Source organism: Maylandia zebra, linkage group LG7, assembly GCF_041146795.1.
Source record: "Maylandia zebra isolate NMK-2024a linkage group LG7, Mzebra_GT3a, whole genome shotgun sequence".
In the NCBI taxonomy this organism is placed as follows: domain Eukaryota; kingdom Metazoa; phylum Chordata; class Actinopteri; order Cichliformes; family Cichlidae; genus Maylandia; species Maylandia zebra.
In genome coordinates, this window is record NC_135173.1 from 560,403 (window position 1) to 587,855 (window position 27,453).

At 41.6% G+C, this 27,453-nt stretch overlaps 1 protein-coding gene across 1 annotated transcript; it reads right to left on the reverse strand.

The window, feature by feature from the left end:
- Nucleotides 1–1,113: 1,113 nt before the first annotated feature.
- cbln1 (cerebellin 1 precursor) lies at nucleotides 1,114–26,027 on the reverse strand. Its single transcript, XM_004569184.4, has 3 exons — nucleotides 25,265–26,027; nucleotides 23,945–24,064; nucleotides 1,114–3,282 (listed from the first exon to the last, which is right to left on the reverse strand). Exons 1-3 carry the CDS (start codon nucleotides 25,520–25,522, stop codon nucleotides 3,085–3,087), a joined length of 576 nt encoding a protein of 191 aa, XP_004569241.1. The 5' UTR covers nucleotides 25,523–26,027; the 3' UTR covers nucleotides 1,114–3,084.
- Between the last annotated feature and the right edge of the window lie 1,426 nt (nucleotides 26,028–27,453).

Below are 27,453 nucleotides of genomic sequence, written 5' to 3' on the forward strand. Positions count from 1 at the left end.
AGTTGACTCGGATTTGCAAGCAAGTTGGCATCTTCTGTGCAACTGTGAGCAACCAAAGAAAGATGTTTTCAGAGGAGCACTATGTACCCATTTGCAACATATCTCCACTCATTAAATATGCATGCTGTGGTTACCAGAGGTTCACTGACCGGTTCAAAGGCCTGTGTGACTCAAGCCTAAACTAAGCAGTTGCACATGCCAACCTGCGAGCACTCATTGCCTTTTTATTAAATGTGGGGAGTGAATGAGAAACAGAGAGAAAGAAGAACAAAGGAGGTGTGTCCAGAAACAAAAGACTGCTTCATGTTTTATATTCCACAACATTTGCCAAGTAGAATTTGGAAAGAAGATGTAGAAGAAAAGAAAAGGTTTGAAAAGAAGGAGACAAAGACAGTGAGACAGATGCACAGAACAGAAGAAAGTTAAAGAAAAGATGTGAAAAGCGGGAATACAAGGAGAATCAAGTGTTGGAAAAACAAACGATGAACAGAGGACATGACTTCAGGTGAAGAAGAACAGTGAAAGCAGGAAGAACAGGAGGAAGGAGGGATCGGGAAGAAGACGGGAGATGATGTTGATGTTTGCTTGTTATTCCAGCACTAATTTTCCCCCTGGAGCTCATTAGAGTCTGGAGAGGAACGAACCACAAAACCTTAAAAATCAACAGAGTGGGGAGAGAAAGAGAGACAGAGTGGGGTGAGAGAGAGTGTATGAGCATAAAAAAGCAGTAAATGGAAAAGGAGGAATGAGAGTGAAGGACCAGGGGAGACAGAAAGGAGGACAGAGGTAGTGGAGAAGAACACGATCAAGCAGATTTCAGTCAGTGTGTGTTTAAGGTGACTCACTGAAAAGCTCCATAGGTCCAAAACACACACATGCACACAGACACACACATGCACACAGACACACACATGCACACAGACATACGCACGCACACAGACACACACATGCACACAGACACACACATGCACACAGACACACACATGCACACAGACACACGCACACGGTCATATACAGTGAACACAGCCCACCGTTAGACATGTCATCAGGGATCAACGAGTTTCTGCTTGTTTTTCAAGACTGAACAAAATAAAGTACGAGGACAGGCTTAAAGTAGGTTTAAGAAAAATAAAAGTACCATTTAGTTTTATTGATTTCTTCAGAGCAAATAAATAAGAAAACAGTAGATAAATCGATTTGATTGATTCATAAATCAAATATTGTCATAGTCTAAATATTCACATGTAATTTACAGTCAAATAATAATAATAATGATAATAATAAAAGTACCTTTTAGCTATAGTTTATTTTATATAAGTAGTAGTCTCAGCTTTTTAGCCACAACTTGGTTTGACCCAAAACAAAAACAAGAAGCATGTTTTCATCAGAAGAGCAATGGCAGCCTCAGATTTCCACACAATCACTAAGTTTCATTTAGAATATTTTTTTCATTATATAACACTGAAGTACGGAAATACAGATACTGTAGTCATCAACCAGATTACGTTTTCAGTATTAGTATTACCATTATTTTCATCTTAAAACCAGGAGAATAGAAATGGTGGCTTAGATTTCATTATATTTATATATCCATTTGTATCTCATCATGTATATATATATATATAATTTTGTAAAGTTGAAGGTTGTTTCATTGTCCACAGTCCACATTGAAGAAAAGTAGGAAAGGATCCGTGCTAGGAGGCAAATGAGCAGCAGCGGATAAAGTACACACATGAGGAAGGGAGGATGGAGGGGATAACAGAGGTGTGCTAAAAGGAAGCCAAACCTGCACTTGTGGGTAAACAGCATAGTTAAAGAGAGAAAAGGGATCCTACATGGAGATACTATATCTAAAACATGGCAGCAGTGACAGGGAGGAAGCAGACTGACTGTACGGGTGAAAGGACAGGTGCACAGAAGCCTGATTCAGAGTCGTGATTAAAACAGTGGAGGAACAAAGTAAAGTATTACTTCCTGTTTGACTATCAGTGTTCGGTTCATTAGATATAGACACCAGAGATTGATGGAGAAGTATTGAGTACCTGACTAGAGAGTGGAGACGGTTTATTAAACTGAACTGTTCTGTCTTCTACTGACTTTTGTTCTCCCCAGTTGCACTTTGTATACAAGTTTAATGACTGCCTACTAATGGACCACGAGTCTTAGTGGGTGGGGTGGGGGCACTCGGATGAGTGTAGAAAAAACTTCAGTTTATTGTAGAAAAATGTTGTCGCCTAAACACACACAGCAAAGTATTTAAGCCATGTTTTCCTAACCTTGACCCCACTGCTACGAGCGCTGAACCATAACCATTACAAAGCTGAATCCTGCTACGTGCTAAATATAATGAAGAGGAGAAACAGACGTGTGTTTAAAGAACAAATGATGCATTTATTGTAAAAGGCTTGTGATTATGATGATAAATAAAAGGTTAGCCCTTGATTCTGTGATCAGACTTTACTGTTTACACTCTAAAAAGTATAGTTTGGCTTCAGGGGAAGAAGCTGATCCAAAATCAGTGGCGTTTATGTCGAGCATGAGAAAAACACAAACACACATATGGGCACAGTAAACTGGGGTTAGCGAGGAATAGTTGCTCAAGTAATATTGGTCAAAGCTTATGCAGATGGTGATCGATGAAGAAATGATGGGATTGTGGGGACAGGAGGGAGGGTTACACGTGGGCTTCAGAACACTCTGGACCATATCAGTGATCGATCTGTCAGCAGAGTATAGAAAAGGTTTTGGCTGTCCAAAGCTGCAGTCAAGCCACGAGGAAACAGAGGGAGGAGAAGGATGCATGAAAGGATGGATGAAAAGAAGAAGCAAAGTGAAGAAGCTGACCGTACACTCTCATGTGCCGGCTCTGTAACTTTCTCACATCACGCTCATATCTCTCTAACATCTCATCCTTCCTCTGCAGCGTCCCAAACACAAGTCTGTTGTCATGTTTCCCTTCCATCTTAACCATGTCCTTTTTCTTCTTCCTCCACCTGCCTTTTCGTCATCTTCCTTTTGCTTTCCAGCTTCCACCAGCTCGTCCTCCTTTGTTTCCATCCCTGCACCTCCTCCTCCTCTTCCTCTCTACATGGGGAACACCAGGAAGCCTGAGAAGGTGGAGTATTTCCATCCTCCCATTAGGTTTCCTCTCTCCAATTTGAGGTAGGCCCGGTCTCCCTTCTCCATCTGGATCAGAACACCATTGCTGGCTGCCTCACGCGTCACGTCCTGGTCCCCGGCAAATGCCGAAATCACTGGCCAACCGTTGTGCATCAGGCTCACCTGGATGAAAAGGACAGACGGCGTATAGAATGAAAAGTGTGGAAAAGAGACAAACAGTCCTCAAGTTGCTCACAGAAGCAGGAACATATGGCATGGCAGACTTCCAAAACACTCAGTGCAATAATGATGCTTCCATGAGGACTAACAGCATCGTATTTCTGGACTTTTTAGTTGTCATATTTTAAAGAGGAAACGCATGGAAAGATTTCATTTGAAGCTTTGTGCTCTGCACATTATCCACTTGTAGAAAGACAGAGATATGCGCACAAACACTCACACAGTGTCTGATTCAACAAATGTCTCCGTGGGGAATAACATCTTCTTCTTCTTACAGAGAGACGAAGCTGTGAGCGCTGTGTCCCCTCCCTCGCCCAGGTTCAAACCTGACAACGGCTTTCATCGCTTCACTTCTGAGCTACAGCAGAAAAACAAGCGCTCCCTATATGTTTCCCCCTTACACTTCACTTAAACAAAATCATCGATTCGTTCTACCTCTGGTATCTGCGAACGTCTGTTTATGCAGGAACACACTTTATAAACCCTGTGAGATTACAGACCGTCCTGTGAGAAGTCTCACTGCAACCTGATAAGAGAAGCAACACAATGTTTCTGTTGTACTGCCTTTCTTCAGGTTCTTGTACGAGTCTTGTTTTTTACAACACTAGGGTGGCTGATGTGAGTTTGTTATGTCATGCTCCTATTTTAAAATACAATCATAAGATGTTAAAATGTGCCTAAAACTAATTATTTTCTGCAGGAATCACTGACGTGAAAAATAGATTTTCCAGCATAAAAAATATTTATTAATTAGAATAATAAAAAACGCTGCCGATAGCTCGGTCTCTATCTTACACCAGCAGTATAGATGCGAGACGCTTTCACCAGGCTGTGTGCAGTGAAGCTCCTCACAGGTGAAACTGTCAGCCTGGAGTTTGACTGTTTCAAAGAAAGAGAAAGTGAAGCTGCAGGAAATGTGTTGGGGTTTTTTGGTCACACCAACACAATTTTTTTGCATTCACTGGATTTCCCCCTCTATCCCAAAATGAAATTCAACTTAAAAGTTAGCTTTTTTGTCCTTTTCTGATCTGATGGAGACCCAGAGTACACTCCAGAGGCAGATGTGCAGGCTAGTTAATAATCTAGGAATCTACTGGAGGCTGGAAATGTCAAAGAATGACCTTGGAAGGGCAATCAGCCATCGATATCTTATTTTTCTCCAAGTGAAAACTATATGGTCACACCTAATGCACACATTAGTAAATGTAACAGAGTATGTTGTATCTCAAACTGGTGGACAACTTCTTGGATGGCTAGATGGATGAAAAGATGGACTGGGCACTATTCTTCTACCACTCGTTCCTTTAAAACTCCCAACATATATTGTCATCTGCCTCCTGGTGCACAGAAACAACACGCTGGCTGTTTGTTTCTGTCCAGGTCACTCTGGTGTAGTAGTGTTTTCATTTTCAACAAGCTGACTGCAGTTTGAAAGATTTTGATTCAAACGTCATACAGGCCATGTTACCTGTCTACATGATCTTTACAGTATGGACATCAGGAAGAAAAACTCAAATTTACAGCTGAGAGCTAAACATGTCAAAATATTTCTGTTTGCTCTCGAGGTAAAAAACTGTAAAACCGTCACCAACTGATGGAACACAGTCATAAACATCCCATAATTATACACTTATCCAAGTCATTCTGCCTGATGGTCAGGAGAGTGTGTGTGTGTGTGTGTGTGTGTGTGTGTGTGTGTGTGTGTGTGTGTGTGTGTGTGTGTGTGTGTGTGTGTGTGGGCAGGAGATGGAGAGCCTGTCAGAGTCAAGGGCTCTCTTGGCCCAGCACTCCTCTTAATAGCAAACTGAACATGGCGACTCAGACTGTATCTGCATGTGTGGGTGCGTGTGTGCAGCTTTGAACAGGCAGCTTTGAATCTGATGGAAAATACTCAGACTATACTGAAATTATTTTTTTAATTCTTACAAAGGAAACGCGGCACAGGTCATGGACAAATTTACATTTCACTATCGGCTGAAAACGCAGTCACTGAGTTTATTACACCAGATAAATGTGAATTATTTGCTTTTACATTTACAATGAAGTATTAGCAGAAAGACAGATTTGTTGCCACATGTAAAATATCACTCTAAACCACTCACTAAAATAATCGTAGATCTCAGGCTAATATATGTGAGACCTTGGGCAGATTTCAATTTCATAAAATTGAAATTTCATCAGTAAAGCTGAAATTAAATTCATTGCTGACACCAAACATTTTTTTCCCGTCTTTGACTGTGCTGTACATCACAGTAACAGGGTTTGGGTCATGTTTGGGTTATGGTAGGGTTCAATTTAATTCAATTCAATTTTATTTATATAGCACCAAATCACAACAACATTCACCTCAATATCTTTATATTGTACAGTAGATCGTACAATAATAGATACAGAGAAAAATCCAACAATCATATGACCCCCTATGAGCAGCACTTTGGCGACAGTGGGAAGGAAAAACTCCCTTTTAACAGGAAGAAACCTCCAGCAGAACCAGGCTCAGGGAGGGGCGGGGCCATCTGCTGTGATTGGTTGGGGTGAGAGACGGAAGACAGGATGAAGACATGCTGTGGAAGAGAGACAGAGGTTAATAACAGATATGATTCAATGCAGAGAGGTGTGTTAACACATAGTGAGTGAGAAAGGTGACTGGAAAGGAAAAACTCAATGCATCATGGGAATCCCCGGCAGCCTACGTCTATTGCAGCATAACTAAGGGAGGATTCAGGCTCACCTGGTCCAGCCCTAACTATATGCTTTAGCAAAAAGGAAAGTTTGAAGCCTAATCTTGAAAGTAGAGATAGTGTCTGTCTCCTGAATCCAAACTGGAAGCTGGTTCCACAGAAGAGGGGCCTGAAAACTGAAGGCTCTGCCTCCCATTCTACTTTTAAATACTCTAGGAACAACAAGTAGGCCTGCAGAGCGAGAGCGAAGTGCTCTAATAGGGTGATATGGTCCTACAAGGTCATTAAGATAAGATGGGGCCTGATTATTTAAGACCTTGTATGTGAGGAGCAGGATTTTGAATTCTGGATTTAACAGGAAGCCAAAACAGGAGAAATCTGCTCTCTCTTTCTAGTCCCTGTCAGGACTCTTGCTGCAGCATTTTGGATTAGCTGAAGGCTTTTCAGGGAGTTTTTAGGACTTCCTGATAATAATGAATTACAGTCGTCCAGCCTGGAAGTAATAAATGCATGAACTAGTTTTTCAGCGTCACTCTGAGACAGGATATTTCTAACTTTAGAGATGTTGCACAACTGGAAGAAAGCAGTCTTACATATTTGTTTAATATGTGTGTTGAAGGACATGTCCTGGTCAAAAATGACTCCAAGGTTCCTCACAGTGTTACTGGAGGCCAAGGTAATGCCATCCAGAGTAAGAATCTGGTTAGATACCATATTTCTAAGATTTTCAGGGCCGAGTACAATAACCTCAGTTTGATCTGAATTAAGAAGCAGAAAGTTAGCTGCCATCCAGGTCTTTATGTCTTTAAGACATTCCTGCAGTTTAACTCATTGGTGTGTGTTATCTGGCTTCATGGATAGATAGAGCTGGGTGTCATCTGCATAGCAGTGTAAATGTATGCTATGTCTTCTAATGATGCTGCCTAAGGGAAGCATGTATAATGTAAACAGAATTGGTCCTAGCACTGAACCCTGTGGAACTCCATAATTAACCTCAGTGTGTGAAGAGGACTCTCCATTTACATGCACAAACTGGAGTCTATTAGATAGATATGATACAAACCACTGCAGTGCAGTACCTGTAATACCTACAGCATGTTCTAATCGCTCTAATAGGATATTATGGTCGACAGTATCGAATGCTGCACTAAGGTCTAGCAGGACAAACACAGAGATGAGTCCACTGTCAGAGGCCATAAGAAGATCATTTGTAACCTTCACTAAAGCTGTTTCTGTGCTGTGATGAGCTCTGAAACCTGACTGAAACTCTTCAAATAAACCTCTGCAGATGATCTGTTAGCTGTTTGACAACTGCTCTTTCAAGGATGTTTGATATAAAGGAAGGTTGGAGATTGGCCAATAATTAGCTAAGACTGCTGGGTCTAGAGATGCTTTTTGAGTAAAGGTTTAACTACAGCCAGCTTGAAGGCCTGTGGTACATAGCTGATCATTAGAGATAGGTTGATCATATTTAAGATCGAAGAATTAATTAATGGCAGGACTTCTTTGAGCAGTTTTGTAGGAATGGGGTATAAAAGACACGTTGATGGTTTGGAGGAAGTAATTATTGAAGTTAACTCAGAAAGATCAATTAGAGAAAAAGAGTCTAACTTAACATCGATGGTACTAAGAGTAGCTGTAGATAATATTACATCTGTGGGATGATTACTGGTAATTTTTTCTCTAATGATAAAAATTTTATTTGTGAAGAAGTTCATGGAGTCATTACTAGTTAACGTTAAAGGGATTGTTGGCTCAACAGAGCTCTGACTTTTTGTCAGCCTGGCTACAGAGCTGAAGAGAAACCTGGGGTTGTTCTTATTTACTTCAATCAGTGATGAATAGTAAGATGTTCTGGCTTTGCGGAGGGCTTTCTTATAAAGCAGCAAACTATTTCTCCAGGCTAAATGATGATCCTCTAAATTTGTGACACGCCATTTCCTCTCCAGCTTACGAGTCATCTGCTTTAGGCTACGTGTTTGAGAATTATACCACGGAGTCAGGTACTTCTGATTAGAGACCTTAGTTTTCACAGGAGCTACAGTATCCAGAGTCGTACGTAGTGAGGAGGTGAAATTATTAACAAGATAATCGACCTCTGTTGGGGTAGCGTTCAGATAGCTGCTTTGCTCTATGTTGGTACAGGGCATTGGAGATGATAACAGTGGGTGGATTATATTCTTAAACTTAGTTACAGCGCTTTCAGAAAGACATCTACTGTGATAAAGTCTACTCTCCACTGCTGTGTAATCAATTATTGTAAATGTAAATGTTATCAGGAAATGATCAGACAGGAGAGGGTTTTCAGGAAACACTGTTAAATGTTCAGTTTCTATGCCATATGTTAAAACAAGATCTAGAGTGTGATTAAAGTGGTGGGTGGGTTCTTTTACATTTTGAGAGAATCCAATTGAGTCTAATAACAGATTAAATGCCATGTTGAGGCTGTCATTTTTAGCATCTACATGGATGTTAAAATCACCCACAATAATTATTTTATCTGAGCTCAGAACTAAATCAGATATAAAGTCTGAGAAATCAGACAGAAACTCTGTGTAAGGCCCAGGTGGACGATAGATGATAACAAGTAAGACTGGTTTCTGAGTTTACAGCTAGGGTGGACGAGGCGAAGCATCAGGCTTTCAAATGAATTAAAAGTCTGTCTTGGTCTTTCATTAATTAATATGCTAGTGTGAAAAATTGCTGCCACACCGCCCCCTCGGCCTGTGCTTCGAGGTTTCTGGTAGTTAGAATGACTCGGGAGTGCTGATTCATTAAAACTAACATAATCATCCTGCTGCAACCAGGTTTCTGTAAGGCAGAGTAAATCGATTTGTTGATCAATTATTAAGTCATGTACTAACAGAGACTTGGAGGAGAGAGACCTAATATTCAATAATCCATATTTCACTGTTCTACTCTTTGGTTCAGATGTGGATACTGTATTGTTCTTTCTTTGTAATTGTTTATGTTTAAGTTGTTTGTTGCTGGTTAGTCATATTTTGGGGGGTTTAATGAATTTGTCCATATTTCTAGAAATGAGAGCTGCTCCATCCAAAGTGGGATGGATGCCATCTCTCCTAACAAGTCCAGGTTTCCTCCAGAAGGTTTGCCAATTATCTATGAAGCCCACATCATTTCTGGGACACCACTCAGACAACCAGCAATTTAAGGAGAACATGCGGCTAAACATGTCACTCCTGGTCTGATTGGGGAGGGGACCAGAGAAAACTACAGAGTCCCACATTGTTTTGGCAAATTTACACACCGATTCGATATTGATTTTAGTGACCTCCGATTGTTGTAACCAGGTGTCATTACTGCCGACGTGAATTGTGTTTTATTTTACATTTACCCTTAGCCAGCAGTTTTAAATTTCCTTCAATGTCGCCTGCTCTAGCCCCTGGAAGACAATTGACTATGGTTGCCGGTGTCTCTAGCTTCACGTCTGAGAACAGAATCACCAATTACCAGAGTTTGACCCCCGGCGGGTGTGTCGCTGAGTGGGGAAAAACGGTTAGACACATGAACGGGTTGGTGGTGTACCTGGGGTTTCTGTTTAAGACTATGCTTCCTCCTCACCGTCACCAAGCCGCCCTCTTTCCCCAGCTGCTTGGGGTCTGCCGGGGAACAGCTAGCGGGGCCTACGCTATCTTCGGCTGCACCAGCTACAGGGGCCTGGCTAGCTATGGGTGAATGAAGGGTGTGAAGCCGAGTCTCCAATTCAGTAATCCTGGCCTCCAGAGCTGCAAATATGCTACATTTGTTACAGCTAAAGGAGGCCGAGGAGTAACTAAACATCTGACACAATGAGCAGGAGGGACAGGTGAAGAGGCCATGCTGCTAACGAGTCGGCTACGAGCTAAGCCAAGCTAGCGAAACAGTACAGAGACAGTGAGTGAATACTTTGGCTATAAATTAGGTAGTGAGTACACAGAGAGTGTGCTTCGGATGAAGCATGTGAAGATTATACTATGAAAGAAAATGTATCTAAAAGTTTTTAACTAAATTGCTAAGCAGATAAGCTACTCAAAAACACCACTGTGTTTGAGCAGAAACAGGAAGTGATACTCTACCACAGAGAGAGCGACACCAAGTGACAGCGCCCCTGTAGCTGGTGCAGCCAAAGGGTCATGTTTGGGTTAGGTTTGGGTCATGTTTGGTTCATGTTTGGGTCATGTTTGGGTCATGTTTGGGTCATGTTTGGTTCATGTTTGGGTTAGGTTTGGGTCATGTTTGGGTCATGTTTGGTTCATGTTTGGTTCACGTTTGGGTTAGGTTTGGGTCATGTTTGGGTCATGTTTGGGTCATGTTTGGGTTAGGTTTGGGTCATGTTTGGGTCATGTTTGGGTTAGGTTTGGGTCATGTTTGGGTTAGGTTTGGGTCATGTTTGGGTTAGGGAAACCAAGATGGAAGCTCAGTCGCCAAAGGCGGCCGGGCTTCAATGCACAGGCCTTCCTTAGTCTCCACTCAAGGGTCCACATGGTCCCACTACAGACCTGTAAGAGGGCTTTATTCCTCATTCACAATTGGGGATATCAGTTGTTTTTCAGTTGGATTAGAGGAGGAGGGATAGGTGAGGGGAGAGCGAGAGAGAGGAAGAGCAAGGGGGAAGAGAGGGAGAGAAAAGGAGAGAGGGGGGGAAGAGAGGGAGATAAGAGGAGAGAGAGGGAGAGAGGGGGGGGGAGGGAGAGAAAATGAGAGAGAGAGAGAGAGAGAGAGAGAGAGGAGGAGAGAAAATGAGAGGGGGGGGAGGGGAGAGGAGAGGGGGAGAGGGGAAAGGTTAGGTTTAGGGCTCAAATAAATCCCGGCATGGGGTTTAGTGAGGTTAGGTTTAGGATAAGTCTCAGGGTGGGATGTTAGAACCGTGTGTGTTGAATGGGACATAACAGCACTAGAAACACATATAGAACAATAACTATGTACATCACACCAGACGTGTTTTTCAACATCCTTTTTCATTCAGTGCCCTGGGATACATTGTGTCTAATTTGGCAATCCAAACTTTTTCAGCCGTCCTCCTCTGCTGGACTGACCATGTGGGATTTGCCTGTATCACAGTCGCCTTCACAGATTCCCAGCCATGAGATACAAAGTGTCTTACCAGGTACTTATGGGTGTTCTTTCTCTTTGAGATATTGTGCCTGTTCTGTGTGAATCTGGTCAACAGTGTATTACGTGTCTCCCCGACATACTGGATACCACATTTTGTACAGGTGACCAAGTATATACAGTTTTTAGATCTGGGAGTGCCTTTGCACTGTCAGGGTTAGGTTAGGGTTAGGGGGGAGACTAACCAGAGGAAAGCAATGGAGGTGTGTCGGTATGAGAGGAGAGTACGTTGTATGTGGCCGTCTTACCTCAACTTTGAACATCCAGTAAAGTTTCAAACAGCAGTCAGAATATTAAATCACTTCAGCATCTTTGCGTTTATTGAGCTAAAAAGATATCTGGAAGTTATAAACAGACATTCTAGGTTAAGTGCACTCAGGAAGTCTTCATTTGTAAATGACTAAATTATGAATTGTTATTTATACACCTAAAGCATTAAACTAAATTGAAGGTTATAGGAAACTATATTTGATGAGTGATGATCTTAATCACGCTAAACCTTCTCATCAGATTAAAGGCACCGACTTCTTTCCAGTGATGAAGGACTGAATGATGTATAAAAAATATTAAATATAAAGTCTGTAAAACAAAACTTTTGCTCAGAGGCGATCAGATGTAAAACAGCAGCAGGTCAAACTTTGACAAATGTATCCCTAAGTGTGGTTGATGGCCTCTAAGATTCACTCACAGAATCGAAACTCTAACTGTATTTCATGGATGCCATCCATTCATCTGAGACACTGCCTCAGTGTAATGCTTACATTTAAAGAACATCATGTACACAATAAAAATATCTCTATGAACAGCTAATACGTGGACTGATGAGGCAATTTTTGATTTCCTTTGACGATTCATCTGGTGACACTGTCACTGACACCTTCAGTACTACTGTATGTGTCTAACTGGAGGTTAAGTTTTGCATTTGTATTGCAACTCCAGACTGTGAAAAAGAAAAACGCTGCTTTAGTGCATGCATTGATTGATTGTAGTCATTACTCTGTTTCCAAGAGTCTTCAATCACTGAAGAGAGATGAGCCTGGATTGCTTCAACACAAATATACTAATATCAACACTGGATCCCATCCTGCTACGCAAGCATCATCAATATCTGCATCACTTCAACTGATCTTTGAGTGATAATGTCCAAAGGAAACAAGTACAGAAGCAGAGAAATCTAAACATTACTCTTCGTTGATGCTTGATGAATGTATGAACTTGTATTTTTATGTACCAACTCTTTCTTGTTTCAAATAAAAAACATCAAGTACTTCCTCCACCATGTCGAATATCAAGCTGGGCCCAGTACACTTAGAATACAGATGAGGATCACAAAGCTAAAGAGAACATTTTATGTGGAGAGATGCATCCGAAGACTCCGGGTTAGCCTTATTAACCCTTCATATCATAATATAAAATAATCATTAGAAGGGGAGAGACAGGAGAAGCAGAAGAAAACCAGGCAGAGATATCAGGATGGGAACACACACAGACGAACAACAGATGAAAAGTAGGCCATTAAACACAGGAACAGGCAGAAAGACAGCAGAGACGGAGGGGGGACATGGTTCGTGTCCAGTGTGCGTGTAATGCTTCCAAAGAGAGACAGAGATGGCAGACAAGGAAGAGCCAGCATCACTACATCACTCCGTTACCCTCAGATAAACACAAGAGCACACACAACTACCCAGCCATTCAACCAAGTCACTCCTGGGGACACCTACAAACCAAGCCTCCATCCCTCCAGTCCCGCATGGTTCCCCACATATACATGAAACACACACGTGATCTCTCTACCTGTCAAAATGTGTTCCCCTGCTGTCCCTGCACACTTGCAAAATTCAAACATGGGCAGGCTTTTCTATCAGTTAGAATCGGGGTGGGGGGCTGCACACACTTTGTTAAAACACAATGACAGGACAATGAGGGGACAGTGCCAAGTGGGCTTGTGTGATTTGTGTCCAGCCAAGTCGGGCTCCAACATGTGAGACACCACAGCAGCTAACAAATCATTTGATAGCTTGATGATGATTTTAATTCAGACTGTAACACATGAGGTCTATGAACAGAGGACATATGAATAAAGTCATGTTTTCAGATTTGGATGTGTTTCTGTGTTACAGGGTCAGTGATGTATGGTTCTAATAAAGCTGTGACAGTGGCTTTGGAAGGATGAGACTGCGGTCAGCACACACACACACACACACACACACACACGCACACACACACACACACGCACACACACACCTGTACAAATAAAAAAACCGCATTGGCTGTGCTTCTGTGTGGCCATCTACCCACCCCACCCTCACACTCAGCTACACCTACACTCATTCAATTAGCAGCCATAAATATAAAAGCATGATAATAGGGCTTCGCGTCATGTCAGGCCGCGATCGATCTGCATTCATTAATGCATAAGCACCAATTAACTGGCTGAGTAATGGAAAGGAGAGACAGAATAACGAAGGAGAGTGAGAGAAGAAGGAGGAAGCGCAGAGAAAGGAGAGAGAGACGGCTGCACTGGCAGGAGGATGTCAGAGAGGGCCGAGAGACAGCAAAGACAGAATCTGTCTTTCTCTATGCAAATAGAATTTGTCTGACGTCTCCGTGCTGCACTTAATGTTTAACGACACGATGACATCCTGTTATTGCATCATCAATTCCTGTCCGGTTATCTGTCTTGACATGACAATGATACTCTTCTGGTGGTCCCCCACCCTTTTCATCTTTCTTCTTTTCAACACGTTTCCTTTTCTCCCATCTTTTGCTTTCCCTTCTTTTTCCCCACTGGACCTTTCACATTTTCATTTTCATCCACACTTTACAGACACAGAGTGATGATACATAAGCTACATAATGGTGCATCTGTCTGAGGACTGTGACACCTCCATCTTTAAAACAGCAAGTTTCCAGAGTTTTCTAAAGTTCCTCCAGGGTCATTGTGAAGATGGCTAAAGATAACAAAAACAAAAGAAGGCTGTGTGCCTCAGTGGGTAAGGATGGATACGATGGATATTCTGTATGCACTCTAAGTCAAAGTGCGTGCCTCTGAAATCGTTTAGTGGTAATATTGTTTGAGAAACGTTGAATATATTAATTGGCCCACTCCTATTAGTTAGGGTCCACCCATTCATTTCCCTACACAGCAGCATGAGCAGAGAAGCTTAGACGTCGCCGTCCACCTCCGCCAAGCCGAGCAATGTCATCTCTTTCAAACTAGAGGAATATATAGAAAACAAGCGAAAGGATTTGGTCGGAGTGCAGAAGAGGATTTACGATGAGGATGGGATTCAAACCCACACGCACAAAGCACAACAGATTAGCAGTCCAGCGCCTCATCGGACACCTTCGGTCCTTCGAGCCTGGTTCTGTTGGAACTTTCTTCCTGCTAAAAGGGTGTTTTCTTTGCCACTTTCACCAAGTGCTCGCTCATAAGGGGTCGTCAGACTGTTGGGCTTTTCCTCCATGATTGTTGCATCTTTATCCTTTAATAATGAAAATGAAGCACCTTCAGCTGATTGCTGTGATTTGTCTCTGTGTAAATAAAACAGAATTGAAATGAAATGGAATTTAAATCAAAAGTAAATGTAAACAGGCAGTCTGCCCCACCCACAGCCAGGATAATGGAATAATCCTGAAGGGCTCTGCTTTCTCTGTGAAGGATGTTAACACATTAGCACATTAGTCATGACAAATCAACAGTATGGAAACAACAGCAGTTCCTGGTATAACACAACACTAACAGAAGGACTAGTGATAACAAGCACAATAGGAGTCAAAGGAGCTTGCAAAGAAAAGCGTCTGGACTTCTTCTTTCTTTCTTAAAGAAGTCCAGACGCTTTTCTTTGCAAGCTCCTTTGACTACGATGACCTGGATGACTGAGAACCTTCACAGACAACCACAATAGGAATATTCATAGATAATTACAGCAGTACCACTTCTTAATGGATGAACAGTAAACCTGAGGTTTCTGGCTAAACTCAGTAAATTGATCATTTCCACTATCATGCTTTGCATTTTGGGGGGGAAAGCTTTCACTGTTTCACAAGCTGAATCATTATGTGAATGTGGAGCATGTTTGCTGTTATTTAGGTCATCTCTGCATGTTTATTTTGTGCTATCGACCATCTTCTCTATTTTCAGATTTTCTGCTTTTGTTGTTGCACCGTTTCATCCGATTTTGAGGAAACAGTAGCTGCTTTCTCGAATACAATAAGGAAAAGGAATCTCAAAGTGGGTAATGGCTGTGTTTTGTAATCATTTAAAAAAGGCATTTTTTACCATTCCAGATGAAACATGTGCATAAAAGGAACTCGGAGACAAAGCTGTGTGTGCACAGCGACCGTATGCTGCTAATTTGAAGTTACGATTGTGAAGCGAGCAATCAAGAGTGTACATCCAGTATAACCAGAGCATTATCGTTCCTAACATACGATTTGTCACAGTCGTCCGTATGTTACACACTGGGATGACAACGTGTTGGTATAACAGTCATATATTAGAAAAAGCACAGAAAGTTATTGTGTAGTTATTGTTCACTCTGATAACAAATAATACACAAAGTATTCTAACACACAAAACCAGAACTGGCCTCTCCAGTCTTCAGATGTATTAACTCAGTGATCACTGCTGCTTCTTCTCCTTTGCCAGCTGTCTGACTGTCACTGTCCTTAATTTCTGCTTCAGTACGTCTGATTGTTTTCGTTTGGTAGCAGGAAGCCTCATTAGGAATGAGTTTCCAGATGCCATTTTGAAAACAGGCACAGAAGAAATGACTCACTGACCAAAGCAGGTACAGAACTTTTGAAAGAAAGCACACAAACTCTGTGGTCACAAAGTTTAACAAAAGAACTATTTGACCCTATTTCAGCATTGCTTAATTACTTTTACATCTTAACATGAAGTCGTTTTGATCCTATTTTCTGTATTAAAGGCTCAAGATAAGGAAACTAGCAGCTATTACACAGAGACTAACGACGTTTTTCACCTCAGTCTCATGCTCAGCAGGTTTGCGGGTGTTCGGTAACGGGCCTCTGGGGTCATCTCCTGGCAGTTCAAACTTTTAATACCCAGAGAAAACCAAAATGTGTAATCTGTCGTTGGCGTCTACCACACTAACTTTATTTGTCCCGTCACACTGAACTGTGGGACCGTTTGGCTTGGTCCGTGTGTTTCACTGAGCTTGAAGTAAACGTGCTGTCTTCACTTCACCTGGCTGTCCCCATTACTGTGTGTGTCAGACCATAAAGTATATCACAGCATCGTTTGACTGTCGTCATCAACCTTTGAAGAAAAAAGCTGGGTTTCTGTGTAATCAGTTATATTCATATACGAACGCAGTTTGGAGACATCCAGTTTGTTGCAGCTGTGAGTGAAATCTTTGCGCTGTTTGCACTGTTAAGGAATACTTAAAGAAGTGCTAACAATGTGTCCCAAGTTAGCAACAGACTTATTGTGATGAGGACTGGGCTGATAAGGCTGCACTGACGGCATCACTACAGCAGCTGCTTTACTAAAGGAGTCAAACACACTGAACAGCTCCAGATAGAAAGAAGCCTGGATTTTCCTGGAGTGTTTTATAGCAACATTTACATTTTTACATAGAATATATAAAAGAATGACCAACATTTGCTGAAAATGCTACATTTGCCCTTTCATCTACACAGTTGATAACAGAATCTAAACACAACATAATATCAAACATGATTGTCATCATTATTACATTACAGGACAGCGATGTTAGAACTGATAGCAGCATATTTTTCCTGGGCGCTGTTCTGGCACTCGTACCAATTTAATGCAGGTCTCATTCGAGTTGGATGTTTTGGGGTATTTGTTGATGTTTTCTGACATGTTATATTGTAAACAATCAATGAATGCTTCACTTTGAAGAACATGGATTGGCACGTGCTGCCTAACTGTCATCCACTGGCACAAATGACTGTTTTCTGTTCAAAGCACTCTGAAAAGTTGATTTGGTGCTTTTGTAAAGAGTTTCTGTGAAAATGATCAAAAAATGAAACAGCATTTATTCAAAGAGATGGAGGCAACCAGAGCAAAGGTCACAACTGAACTGTGCGCACACACACACACACAGACTCACACAGGCACAAAAACAGATCTTAACAAATGTCAGCAGATCACACCCGTCTTCATCGATACTGCCTCAGGGAACAACATCATTAATTTGAGGAAACCGCTGGGCAGAGCCTTCAACTGTCTTTTTTTGTTGTTGTTTTTTCCCACTGGTGAAAGTCAGAAAAACATGCAACTCTGGATCTGTTGCCAAATGTCAAACCACATGAAAGATAATTAAGACAGATCATCTGAAAACTCCAACAAGACCAGATGGTCCTATGAGTCTCTAATATTTATATTACACACACCATAAGCCAGAGGAAATTGAATATACCCACAATTCAGCTACTTAAATTATTTATACCATGCAATAAAACACAGAGTACAAGAAAGACAAACGTCAAAATCAAATAAAACTGAATATAAAATTATACCGAGCAAAGCACTGAACCTCAGACTAAGTGCCCATCATATCATAATGCTACAGACTGTGTGTACTGTCTGTGGTATTAACACAGCTGCCCTGTTTCATCTTGCAGCCGTGCAGACACACACCTTGCGTCTGCTAAATGCAAGAGTTGTTTTTACTCTGGTAATTAACAGGAAGCGGTTTTGTGTGGTGCAAGTCCAGCCACGAATGGCTAAAAGTTTTTTCCTATAATCCTGAGAGCTAAATTTAAATATTGCTCTTTGTTTAGAGAGATGTCAGTGAGATATGTAAATCTTTTCACATTATGTCCTAATGGCTCATTTGTTACATCAACCCTGTTCGATTTAAAGAAAATGAATATCCAAAGAACGCCGACTCCTCCTCTCTTTCACACATGAGCATAAATTCAGTGCAACCTTTGCGAGACTGAGCACAGGTTCATTAGATAAATACGACACCAAGCATCTGGCTGGCAGACTGTGTGTCACTGTATAAATCTGTGTGTATCACTTCAATAGAATCAAGTTGTACCTGCCACCCTTTTGGTGGGAAAAAGCAAATCCCCCAAAATGTAACAAAATAAGTCATTTAATTGAAAGGATAAAACTGTACTGTCCTCTGACGCAGTGAAAACAAGGGTGTGTGTGTGTGTGTGTGTGTGTGTGTGTGTGTGTGTGTGTGTGTGTGTGTGTGTGTGTGTGAACTATAAATGAAAAGGAAAAGCGTAGAAACATCTTCTTTGTTATATGTATTCTACATAAATCATAATATTGTGTAGCTATTAATTACCTCTCACATTTTAACGATGTTCTGTATATTCGCCTGTTTATCACTTTACTCTGGAAGAGCGCAGTGTTTTCTAATCAAATGCTTCATCTTCTGACAATCGCCCAACCAAACTCATTAAAATGTCAGAGTGTGCAAAAAACGAATACATGGCAAACGCTCAAAGGTGACTTTCTGTTTGACCTCCTGGCATATTTTTCATAACACAACCAAAAGGCATAGCTCTGCATTCTTAGATTCTTATTAGTGTCGGCTGACTATTGATGAGTATCAGTTAATTGGGAAATTTGCATGATCTGTAGATTATAATTAGCATAAAGTAAGTCCAAGAATAAAAATGGGTGGATCTTTTGTGCCACACTAATGCAGAGCCACAGCAGTTTATTGAGGAATGTGTCTCCTGCTTAAAGCATCACCGTGGATCCATCCTCACTGTTACTAACACCTGGCACAATTGTTTTTGGCTGGCAAGATTTTTTTCTTCTTCAAACACTTCTATGTTTTCTTACCTTTTATGGGGCATTTAAGTGTAACAGAGCCAGATGGAAGCTTAGGAGAGCGGAGTGACACAGGTCACAGGTACACCGCTGGAATAAAACCAAAGCACAGACACGTGTGTGCTGTAACCATGTAGCTAACAGGACGCTACCAAAAATGTATGTTGTTTACAAATGTTGTGATATTTTCACATGAGGGTGGCATTGCTTGTGTATCGACTTGGTACAATGTGGTGCGTATATAGGGTGGTTTTACATTACAGTTGAGCCCTGAATCACAAATGCTAATGGTGGTACCCATTTGGCTTTAAAACGCAGCTGATCACTGAAATTTGTATGTGTCCTCGTATATGTACCCTTTATATAAAATTTAATACAGTGATTTTTAGATGACCATAACGGTTGCACTGGTGTGAAACAGTAGACTGACTGATTACCTGTAGAGCAATGCTTACCCTTGCCATACTTTCAAGTCAAGAAAACCTAAGAACAGATAAGATGTTTATTTATGTGGCTTTGACTCGCCTCTCATTTCCACTGCATGAAACACTCTCTGAACCAGGAGCAGAAGCCTATCGTATTTCTATTATTTATTTGTTATATTTCATGCAGGTCATTCTGTTCACGGTGCAACAGATCCATGTGCAGTACAGTCTGCTCCACATTAATGCTAGGTTACCTGGGTTTCAGTCTATTCTTTTAATTGAAGCTACGTAGTTTAACTTTTTCCCATTTCCAGCAATAAAATCAAATAAATATTATCATCACGGTACAATGTGCACCATAATTATAATGTGTATTTGTTGACCTTCATCGGCATTACCACTAGTGGTAATTTACTGTGCCAATCCTTGTTGTAGTGTTTAACGCTCTACATTAGATACACTTTGAACAAGTGACAGGTGCTAAATGGCTACACATATATTACGTGTTGGCGCTACACTGGGTGCTGGGGCAGCCTTCAGTTTGAAACAAGCTGTTTTAGCTCACTCCTTTTAAGGCCAACCGCCCTTTTTTCTCCTGACCGGCTCCACCTTACAAACACACAGAATATGTGAACAGCGGATGGGTGGTGCCTTTAGTGGTCAACGCCAGAACTGTGCCTGAGACAACTGAATGAAAAAATACTTTGACATCATCCAAAGTCAAGAAGTGTTAAAGACTTTAAAGTTCAGTTATTAAAAACTTCAGCCATCTTTCATATGGGCGTCTAGCATTTTAACATAAAGGCATCAAAGAGCACTTTTTAAACAATGTTTGTACGCTTGTTTGAATTCAGTGCTGAATAGTGTCAGACGAGGCAGCAGGCTCTTTCAGGCCCTAGCTTGAAACTACGACCGTTTGCCATTTTCAGAAATCATTTTTTAATCTTTTTGGCGTGATAATTATTTGCCGCGTCTTAACACACACCTCGGTTGAGGTAACGTGGCCTCCCATTTTTGTGCTTGTGTCTAATAAATGTGTTATCTGCAGTGGAGAGCAGCACGGAGGAGTCACACTATATTAAATAAACTGTTTGAGGATATTTAAGTACGTTTAGAAGGAATGTGGCTTATGCAAATGTTCATCTCAGTGGTGTGTGCACGTATCAATCTTTAAAAGTGTTTTTAAAACAGAATTTGCCAACACTTTAATGAAGTGGTGCTTCTATGGCAAAACCACTTGAGACATGACTAAAAACTATGGCCTTATGTAACGCAGTAACATGTATACTGTGAATTTATAGATCTTATATCAATGTTCTTGGAGTGTATAATTGTCAAAATATACTCCTATTTATTTAAATAGATTTTTAATAATGTACGTTCTAAAAAAATAGATTTGACCAAATCTGATTCAAACTATGCTCTTTGTAATATCTTATTACATGTTACTGTGTAATCAGAATAATTACTTTTTAATGTAACTAATAGCAGCACTGCTCAGAATATGAAGCAGTTGAAATATTTAACGTTTTGCTTCAAATGCAATTTTTTACTTTTAAGCTTAAACAACTGATAAACTGGCATTCTTTATAATATCATTCAGATAAATGTGATTTCATGTGCCACAGTAAGTGACGACAGTTACCAACGGTGATGGTAAACATGCGTCTCAGTGTCACTGTGGATGTAGCAGACTAACGTTATATTGGGCCCCTGTGGTCTTCTTGCTATAGTGTAGTGAACACCGGGTTTCTGTACTGCATGACTTCTGAAATCGTGTTGAGCAGCACTTCTGTACATTTGCTTTCTGTATAGCAATATAAACATCTGTATATAATCTGCTCCTATTGCACTTCTGATTAGATGCAAACTGTTAGCCTGTATTTATACATGTGTAATGACAATAAAGATGTTTTATTTGAATGACCCCACTCACTTTAAGCTGAGAATAAAAAACGTTGCCTTGGGAATACATGTAGGTGTGTTAGGGACATGTGCAACTACTTGGTCGAAGAGCTGTGTGTAAAAAGGTAACATTTCTTGTTATTGGGCCGTGTACTATGAGCAGCTTGAAGTCAAGCCTCTGGGTTTTTGCTCTAAATGGGAAAATCCAAGTAACAGAAAGGCCTATAATACACACAGCGTGAGGCATTTTAGCTGTTCTTTGTGTCACTTTCAGAGCTACAGGCCGGCTTTGACTTGAGGCTTTTATGAAAGCTACTTCTGAATATGCTCACATGCTTAAAATACTGCTGTAAAATATCTCCTTTTTACATTGTAAAACCAGATGGCAATATATTTTTCATAATGTTCTGCTGGATCTTTTACTAACAAAAACTAGAATTGTTTATAGGTCGCTAAAATGAATATCCAGTGCAAATTTCACAGAGATAATTGAAACCAATTTTTAAAACAGTGCAAACATCTACTTAGTAATAACAAGCTGTTGATAATAGGCTGTGATCCTGTGTTTTGATAAAGTTGCTGCGCAGTGGTCAAAGAGCTTATTAACCTCTGTTTACTACCTCCAGTAATTTTCAATATAGATTATCACGTCTTCAAAAATGCACAAAAAATAAACATCTAATTAAAAATCAGCCCACTGAAGTCTACCAGCACCTTGTGTGAACGTCTTATTGATATTTGAGTTACAGATGTGAAACATTCAGAATTCATGATGTGGAATTTATTTCTTTTATTTGTTTTGAGTGCTGTGGCACATGCTGCAAATGCAACTCATTTTCACAAGTGGCAAAATATTTCATAGCTATACAGTCCGTGATTTTTATAAACACTGTAAATAAGCCCCCTATTAGCCGACATGGATGGCTAGAGCGATACGAGCTCCCTTTAGATGTGAGAATATGCCGCGTTTCATTTTCCATATGTATTTTTAATTCGGAGGCATAAAGCAAAGACACCCACATTACCTCTCTGAACCTCCCAGATAAACAGGCAGATCCGTGCACCGGAAAAGACTGATGAGACGGAACAAAATGTTTATCCTTTCCTACATGTATGCAGCATTTGCTAATCAATAGCGACTCGTGATATTTGGCTTTTTCCTGTCTCATTTGTTCGTTCTCTTCCCGTTTGGTCCATTATGTCTCCTTTTCTCTTTCATGCATTCCTGTCTCTCCTTTCCATTTCTATCATCCCCCATTTTCCTCTCCTTTGTCCTCTCACCCCTGTGCGCCCACCCCCTTCTTCTCCATCCCCTTGTCCCTCTTTTTTTTTAATTTACTCTCAACTGCTACTCTTTTCCTGCTGTCTTTCGTCTCCTGCATGCACCACAGTAGCTGCCTCTAAGGCAATCAAACAGTGGGAGTTTTCAACACAGCAGATGCGCTGGATGGATGGGAGGAGGATGAGTGGAAGAGGTTGAGGGTGAGCAGCACGCAGGCTGGATGCTTGGAGGAGAGAGGACAACCTACACTGGTCTATTTTATGTCAGAAAGCATGCCAGAATAAAGCGTCTTCGAATCATCCACAATCAGTTTTCAACAGTTATTGATTTTAAAATGTTTAAGACTTCAGAGGGCTTATATTGAACAGGACTTAGCCCAAAGTGCTTTTAAAACTCAAAGTTTTTACTTTTATATCTCGTAGCTATAAATGATAATGTGACAGTACCAAGAGTCAAGCGTTTGCCATCCAGCATCTTCTGCATACAGGCACACACACACAGCTTTCCCTCTCAAATATTGCCCGCTCTCCTCGCTGCTGTTATTGTTGTTTCTTCCACTGCCATGCTAATTAATGCAAGACTCCAATAATAATGTATAAGTAGCAAAACATAATGCCAAAGCCTCAGGGGAGCCAACAGCATAATTACACAACGGATTAAATTGCAAGACTTACATTGTAATTAACGCTGTGTAGCTTGTAAAGCATCATCACGCGCATGTTAAATGTTAAAAATGGGACTGCTTAAGAGCTTCCTATCACTTGACACATCAAAAGAAATGTGGAAACTACAGCTAAGCTATAAGAGGAGTAATTAGTGGGATAAAAGAAGACTTGTGACAGACCACACTCCAGGCGGTGCATGCGAGTGAGGGTGTGACAAACAAATAAATAGAAAACATGTTACTTCTACTTAAAACCTGTTTGTGTGTGACGTTGTGTGCTTGAGGGAGAAAATTAAAATGCCTGTCTGTGTTTGCTCTCTTCAAAATCTCTTCTAAATAATCAAAATCTTCCTGTCGTCTCATTTTGTCAGGGAAAGAGACAGAGGGGGACGTTGCTGTCCGTGGTGCTGAAAGTAAAGACGCCGGAGCCACGCACCCCTCGCGCTCACCACAGCAGCCCCGTCCTCCTGCTGGTTACACGGGCTTCATTTGGCTCCATCCTCTGTGCATGTATTGATTAATTATGATTGGCCCAGCAGGTGGCGGAGGGCTAGCTTTCACACTATTAACGGCGGCCTCTGCTGTTGTTGTCTCTGGAGAAAGACGTCTCAAACATCTAATGACCGACGGTGCAGCTCATGTTCGACTTATATGGGCAAGAACATTCAGCTGTCACGCAGTGTGGTCGAAAAGCAGAAAAGCACAGGTACACACACACACGACAAATACACAAACAGGCGTTACCTGTATAGTTTGGCGATTGTAGACTTTAACTACGTGGAAGTTAAAACTGTAAATTCCTTTCCGTGGTGCAATGAAGTTACTTCTCTCTTCGTCAAAATTCCTCCCAACATTTACAAGAACCTGAAAGACAGACAGACAGAAAGAAATTCACTGGTACAAGCGCTTTGTCATGCTGTGCGAAACACAACTGCAACCAACTCAAAATATTTTTATTTCAAAACTGACTTGACGAGGAAACAAACTAATTTGTGCTGCCCTTTGGGAGAAAATGGATTCTTATACAGCCAAATGCTTCATCCAGAATTTCTTCTATTGTTTATTTGGTGTGGAATTGACTAATCCATTCAACCCACGTGTTTCTGGAGCAGACACCCTGTTAAGACTCTTGTGCCCCCCGCCCCAGACCACACACTCAGATTCACTCATGTAGATGGAAAACTCTCTGCTTTTTATCGAGGATTTTTCTCCTTGTCAGAACTTCTAAACTTTATGGGGACTGGAAGGGAACTTGATCGAGCTTTCAAATGAATTTTTCAATTATGCACTCCTGCAGCCAAATGTCTGATTTTATGGATGGAGGCGAATTATGACGTGAAATTGAACGGCAGTTTGAGGGAGAATTAACCTTTAACGGCAGCCGGGTACGATCTCACTCTCGTGACCTTCCCTTACTAAATTATTTGGAGAGATGTCAGTTCCCATATCCCACCCCGTCAGCTCAAAAAGTTGAGATATTGAAAAGCCTCGCATACCTGGCTACACAGCCACTTTACCAATAAAATTTACTACCTAAAAAATGAATCCACAGTCTGTTATCTCCGACAGCCAACACCACCGGAGACACGATGCATCTGCGCACAGCTCCGCCGCTGTGGTATTATCTATCCCCCAAGTTAACCCGGATACTTGTTTTTCGTCTTTCTAATGGTCTTACGCAACATGTCTGTTGACTAAGTGGAGTATTTGTTGCGCACATTCTAAATTCGTAGTTTGCGGGAAGGCGAAGCGGAATATCTGTGGTGCTCTAACGTGCAGGGGGAAAATGCCAGTTTTATTCCTGACGCCTTTGTGACATCGACAAAATTATATTTTACCCCCACCCCCGCCATCAGTAGTAAAAACTGTCTTCCCAGCATATTAATACAGTTCACCTAAAACAGCACGCATTCTATAGTCTACACAATAAAACAGATCATCTGAAACTTTTATGTCTTACAACATTCCTTCTTCAGGTTGTAAGAAGATAAAAACAGACAAACACTGAGCTGGAATCTTTTTTTCTTCTCTCTGTCACATTGGACTATATCTTTTGTCTCCTACCCGATCGAAGTAGATGACCATAGTCCGGTTGCTCATCTCGGAGGGCTCGTGGTTGGTGTTCCTGACTGCGGAGAACGCCACCTTTGCGCTTCCCGAGCGCACCGAGATCCCGAGCGCTGTGCCCGTGGGGTCCGAGGTCGGGTTGGAGTCGCACACCACGAGGCACTTTCCCTCCAGGACGATTGGTTCCGTCTCGTTCTGAGCGCGGACCGGACTCGCCGCAAGCCACACGGCACTTAAAAGGCAAAACGCCAGCATGCCGGAACCGAGCAGTGAACTTGTTCAGGTCGTCTTCACACCTCAAACCGGAGTGGGTCTATTCCCCTTTTTTTTAAAAAAAAAGTCAGGTAGGAAGAGTTTCCCACTGTTCCTCGATTAACCTTAAAAGGTTCGTTTTACAACTAGGTGCTACTCCGCTTTCTTGGATTTAATTAGCCTAACGTGAACTCCCTGGCGGAGTGTCTCAAACCCAGATGGTTTAGTTTTAGGCGTCTCTGCTCCTTTTTTCAACAATTGCTTTATTAACCCGTATCTCCAGGCGAGTCCCCAGTTTTCACCTGTTCCTTTCCTGTTTTCCCACCTCTCGGCAGCTTATCTGTCACTTGGAAACACAGTAAGGGAGAGTCGTGCGCGCAGCGGAAGGGCCCTGGACGAGTGACGAGGCAGCAGAACTCATAGCGCAGAGGGGGGAGCTCCGTCTGCTCTGTCGCGCGCGCTTGAATTATTGATATGGGGGATATGAGAGTTTCAAACACAAAAGGCTCAGAAGGGACGCGGCGCGCGAGCGAAAGATGCTCCCGCCCAGGTCCCACTTTTTCTTTTTTTTATCTTTTTTATTTCCACAGACCCCCCCCCCCCCCCCCCCCCCCCCCCCCCACACACACACACACACACACACACACACACACACACCCCTCCCTGCCTCTGTAACGGAGACTCATCATCGGATTAGCGCGTGCGCGTCTTCGATATTTTCCAATCACTGCGTGCGGACCGCCCCCTCCCCGCCCCACTACTTAAGAGAGCCTCTCTCCTTTTCTCTCTTTCTGTCCCTGCTCCATCCCAAACTACTGCTTCAATTTCTTTTTTACAGTCTATCTATCTATCTATCTATCTATCTATCTATCTATCTATCTATCTATCTATCTATCTATCTATCTATCTATCTGCAGACAGATAGATGTGTTGAAATAATGCAGAATGTGCCAAATGAGCACCGCTGGGAAATAAAGACAAAAACATCACGAGTCCTTTTTTTAAAGATCATCTTAGTGATTTAGTGTCACTGAGTAAAACGTAGACTTTTACTGCCCTGCAGTGGCGCTAGGTGTATCGATCTCCAAAGCATCGATGCATCCAATACAGTGTTTAAAGTATCGATGTCGTGCCAATAGAAAAAAACATAACTGGATCCTACACATATAAGATCACAGACTGGTTACATGAACCAGGGTTGCAGTATTTTCTGCGACTACTGTTCACATGAAGTATAATCAGAAGTATCTTATATTCCACTCAGTTAGCCATCACATCACTTACTTCCCTAAGTGAGAGTAGGCCTACATTAGTTCTTTATGGCAGTGTAAAATATTGATATGCATATGCCACTGTATATCGTGGCTGTGCTTTAAAAATCACACTGCTGTCAGTTTACAGAGGCTCTCACTTCTGCGCTCTTGGTATTTGTCATGGGCCTGAGCTTGTATATAAAACACGACTCTGCGTTGTGTTTTTAAGAAGACAAGGAGTCTCTGATCGATCGTTGCCACTTTATTTCCTGAATGGAAACAACAGTGTTGTATCAGTGCACAGGCTCACCACCAGAGATGGGCAGTAACGTGTTACTGTAATCCGATTACTTTTTTCAAGTAATGAGTAAAGTAAGGGATTACTATTGCAAAAACGGTAATTAGATTACAGTTACTTTCCCGTAGGAACGCTGCGTTACTGCGTTACTAAAACCGTGATTTTTTGCGAGAATGTCTCATGACAGTGACATAAGCCAGTGCGACTTCTGGCAACAGCTGTGTGCAGATCAACAATGGATCATATATCGAGTGCAGAGAGAGTATGAGCGTGCAGCGTTTAAAGCGTGGAAGTACTGACCTTACTTTGAGTTTGATTCCATAAAAAGTGACAAAAACATTAGTGTCCGCTGTGCGTGGGAAGAAAACTTCTTTTTACAGCGA

Bases quoted from the DNA above. Each gene is read 5' to 3' on its own strand.
- cbln1 (XM_004569184.4), bottom strand. From the start codon at position 25,522: ATGCTGGCGTTTTGCCTTTTAAGTGCCGTGTGGCTTGCGGCGAGTCCG. The intron at 24,065-25,264 runs GTAGGAGACAAA...TCTGTCTTTCAG, and splicing joins TGGTCATCTACTTCGATCGG to GTTCTTGTAAATGTTGGGAG. The intron at 3,283-23,944 runs GTAACGCCTGTT...CTTTTCATCCAG, and splicing joins ACAATCGCCAAACTATACAG to GTGAGCCTGATGCACAACGG.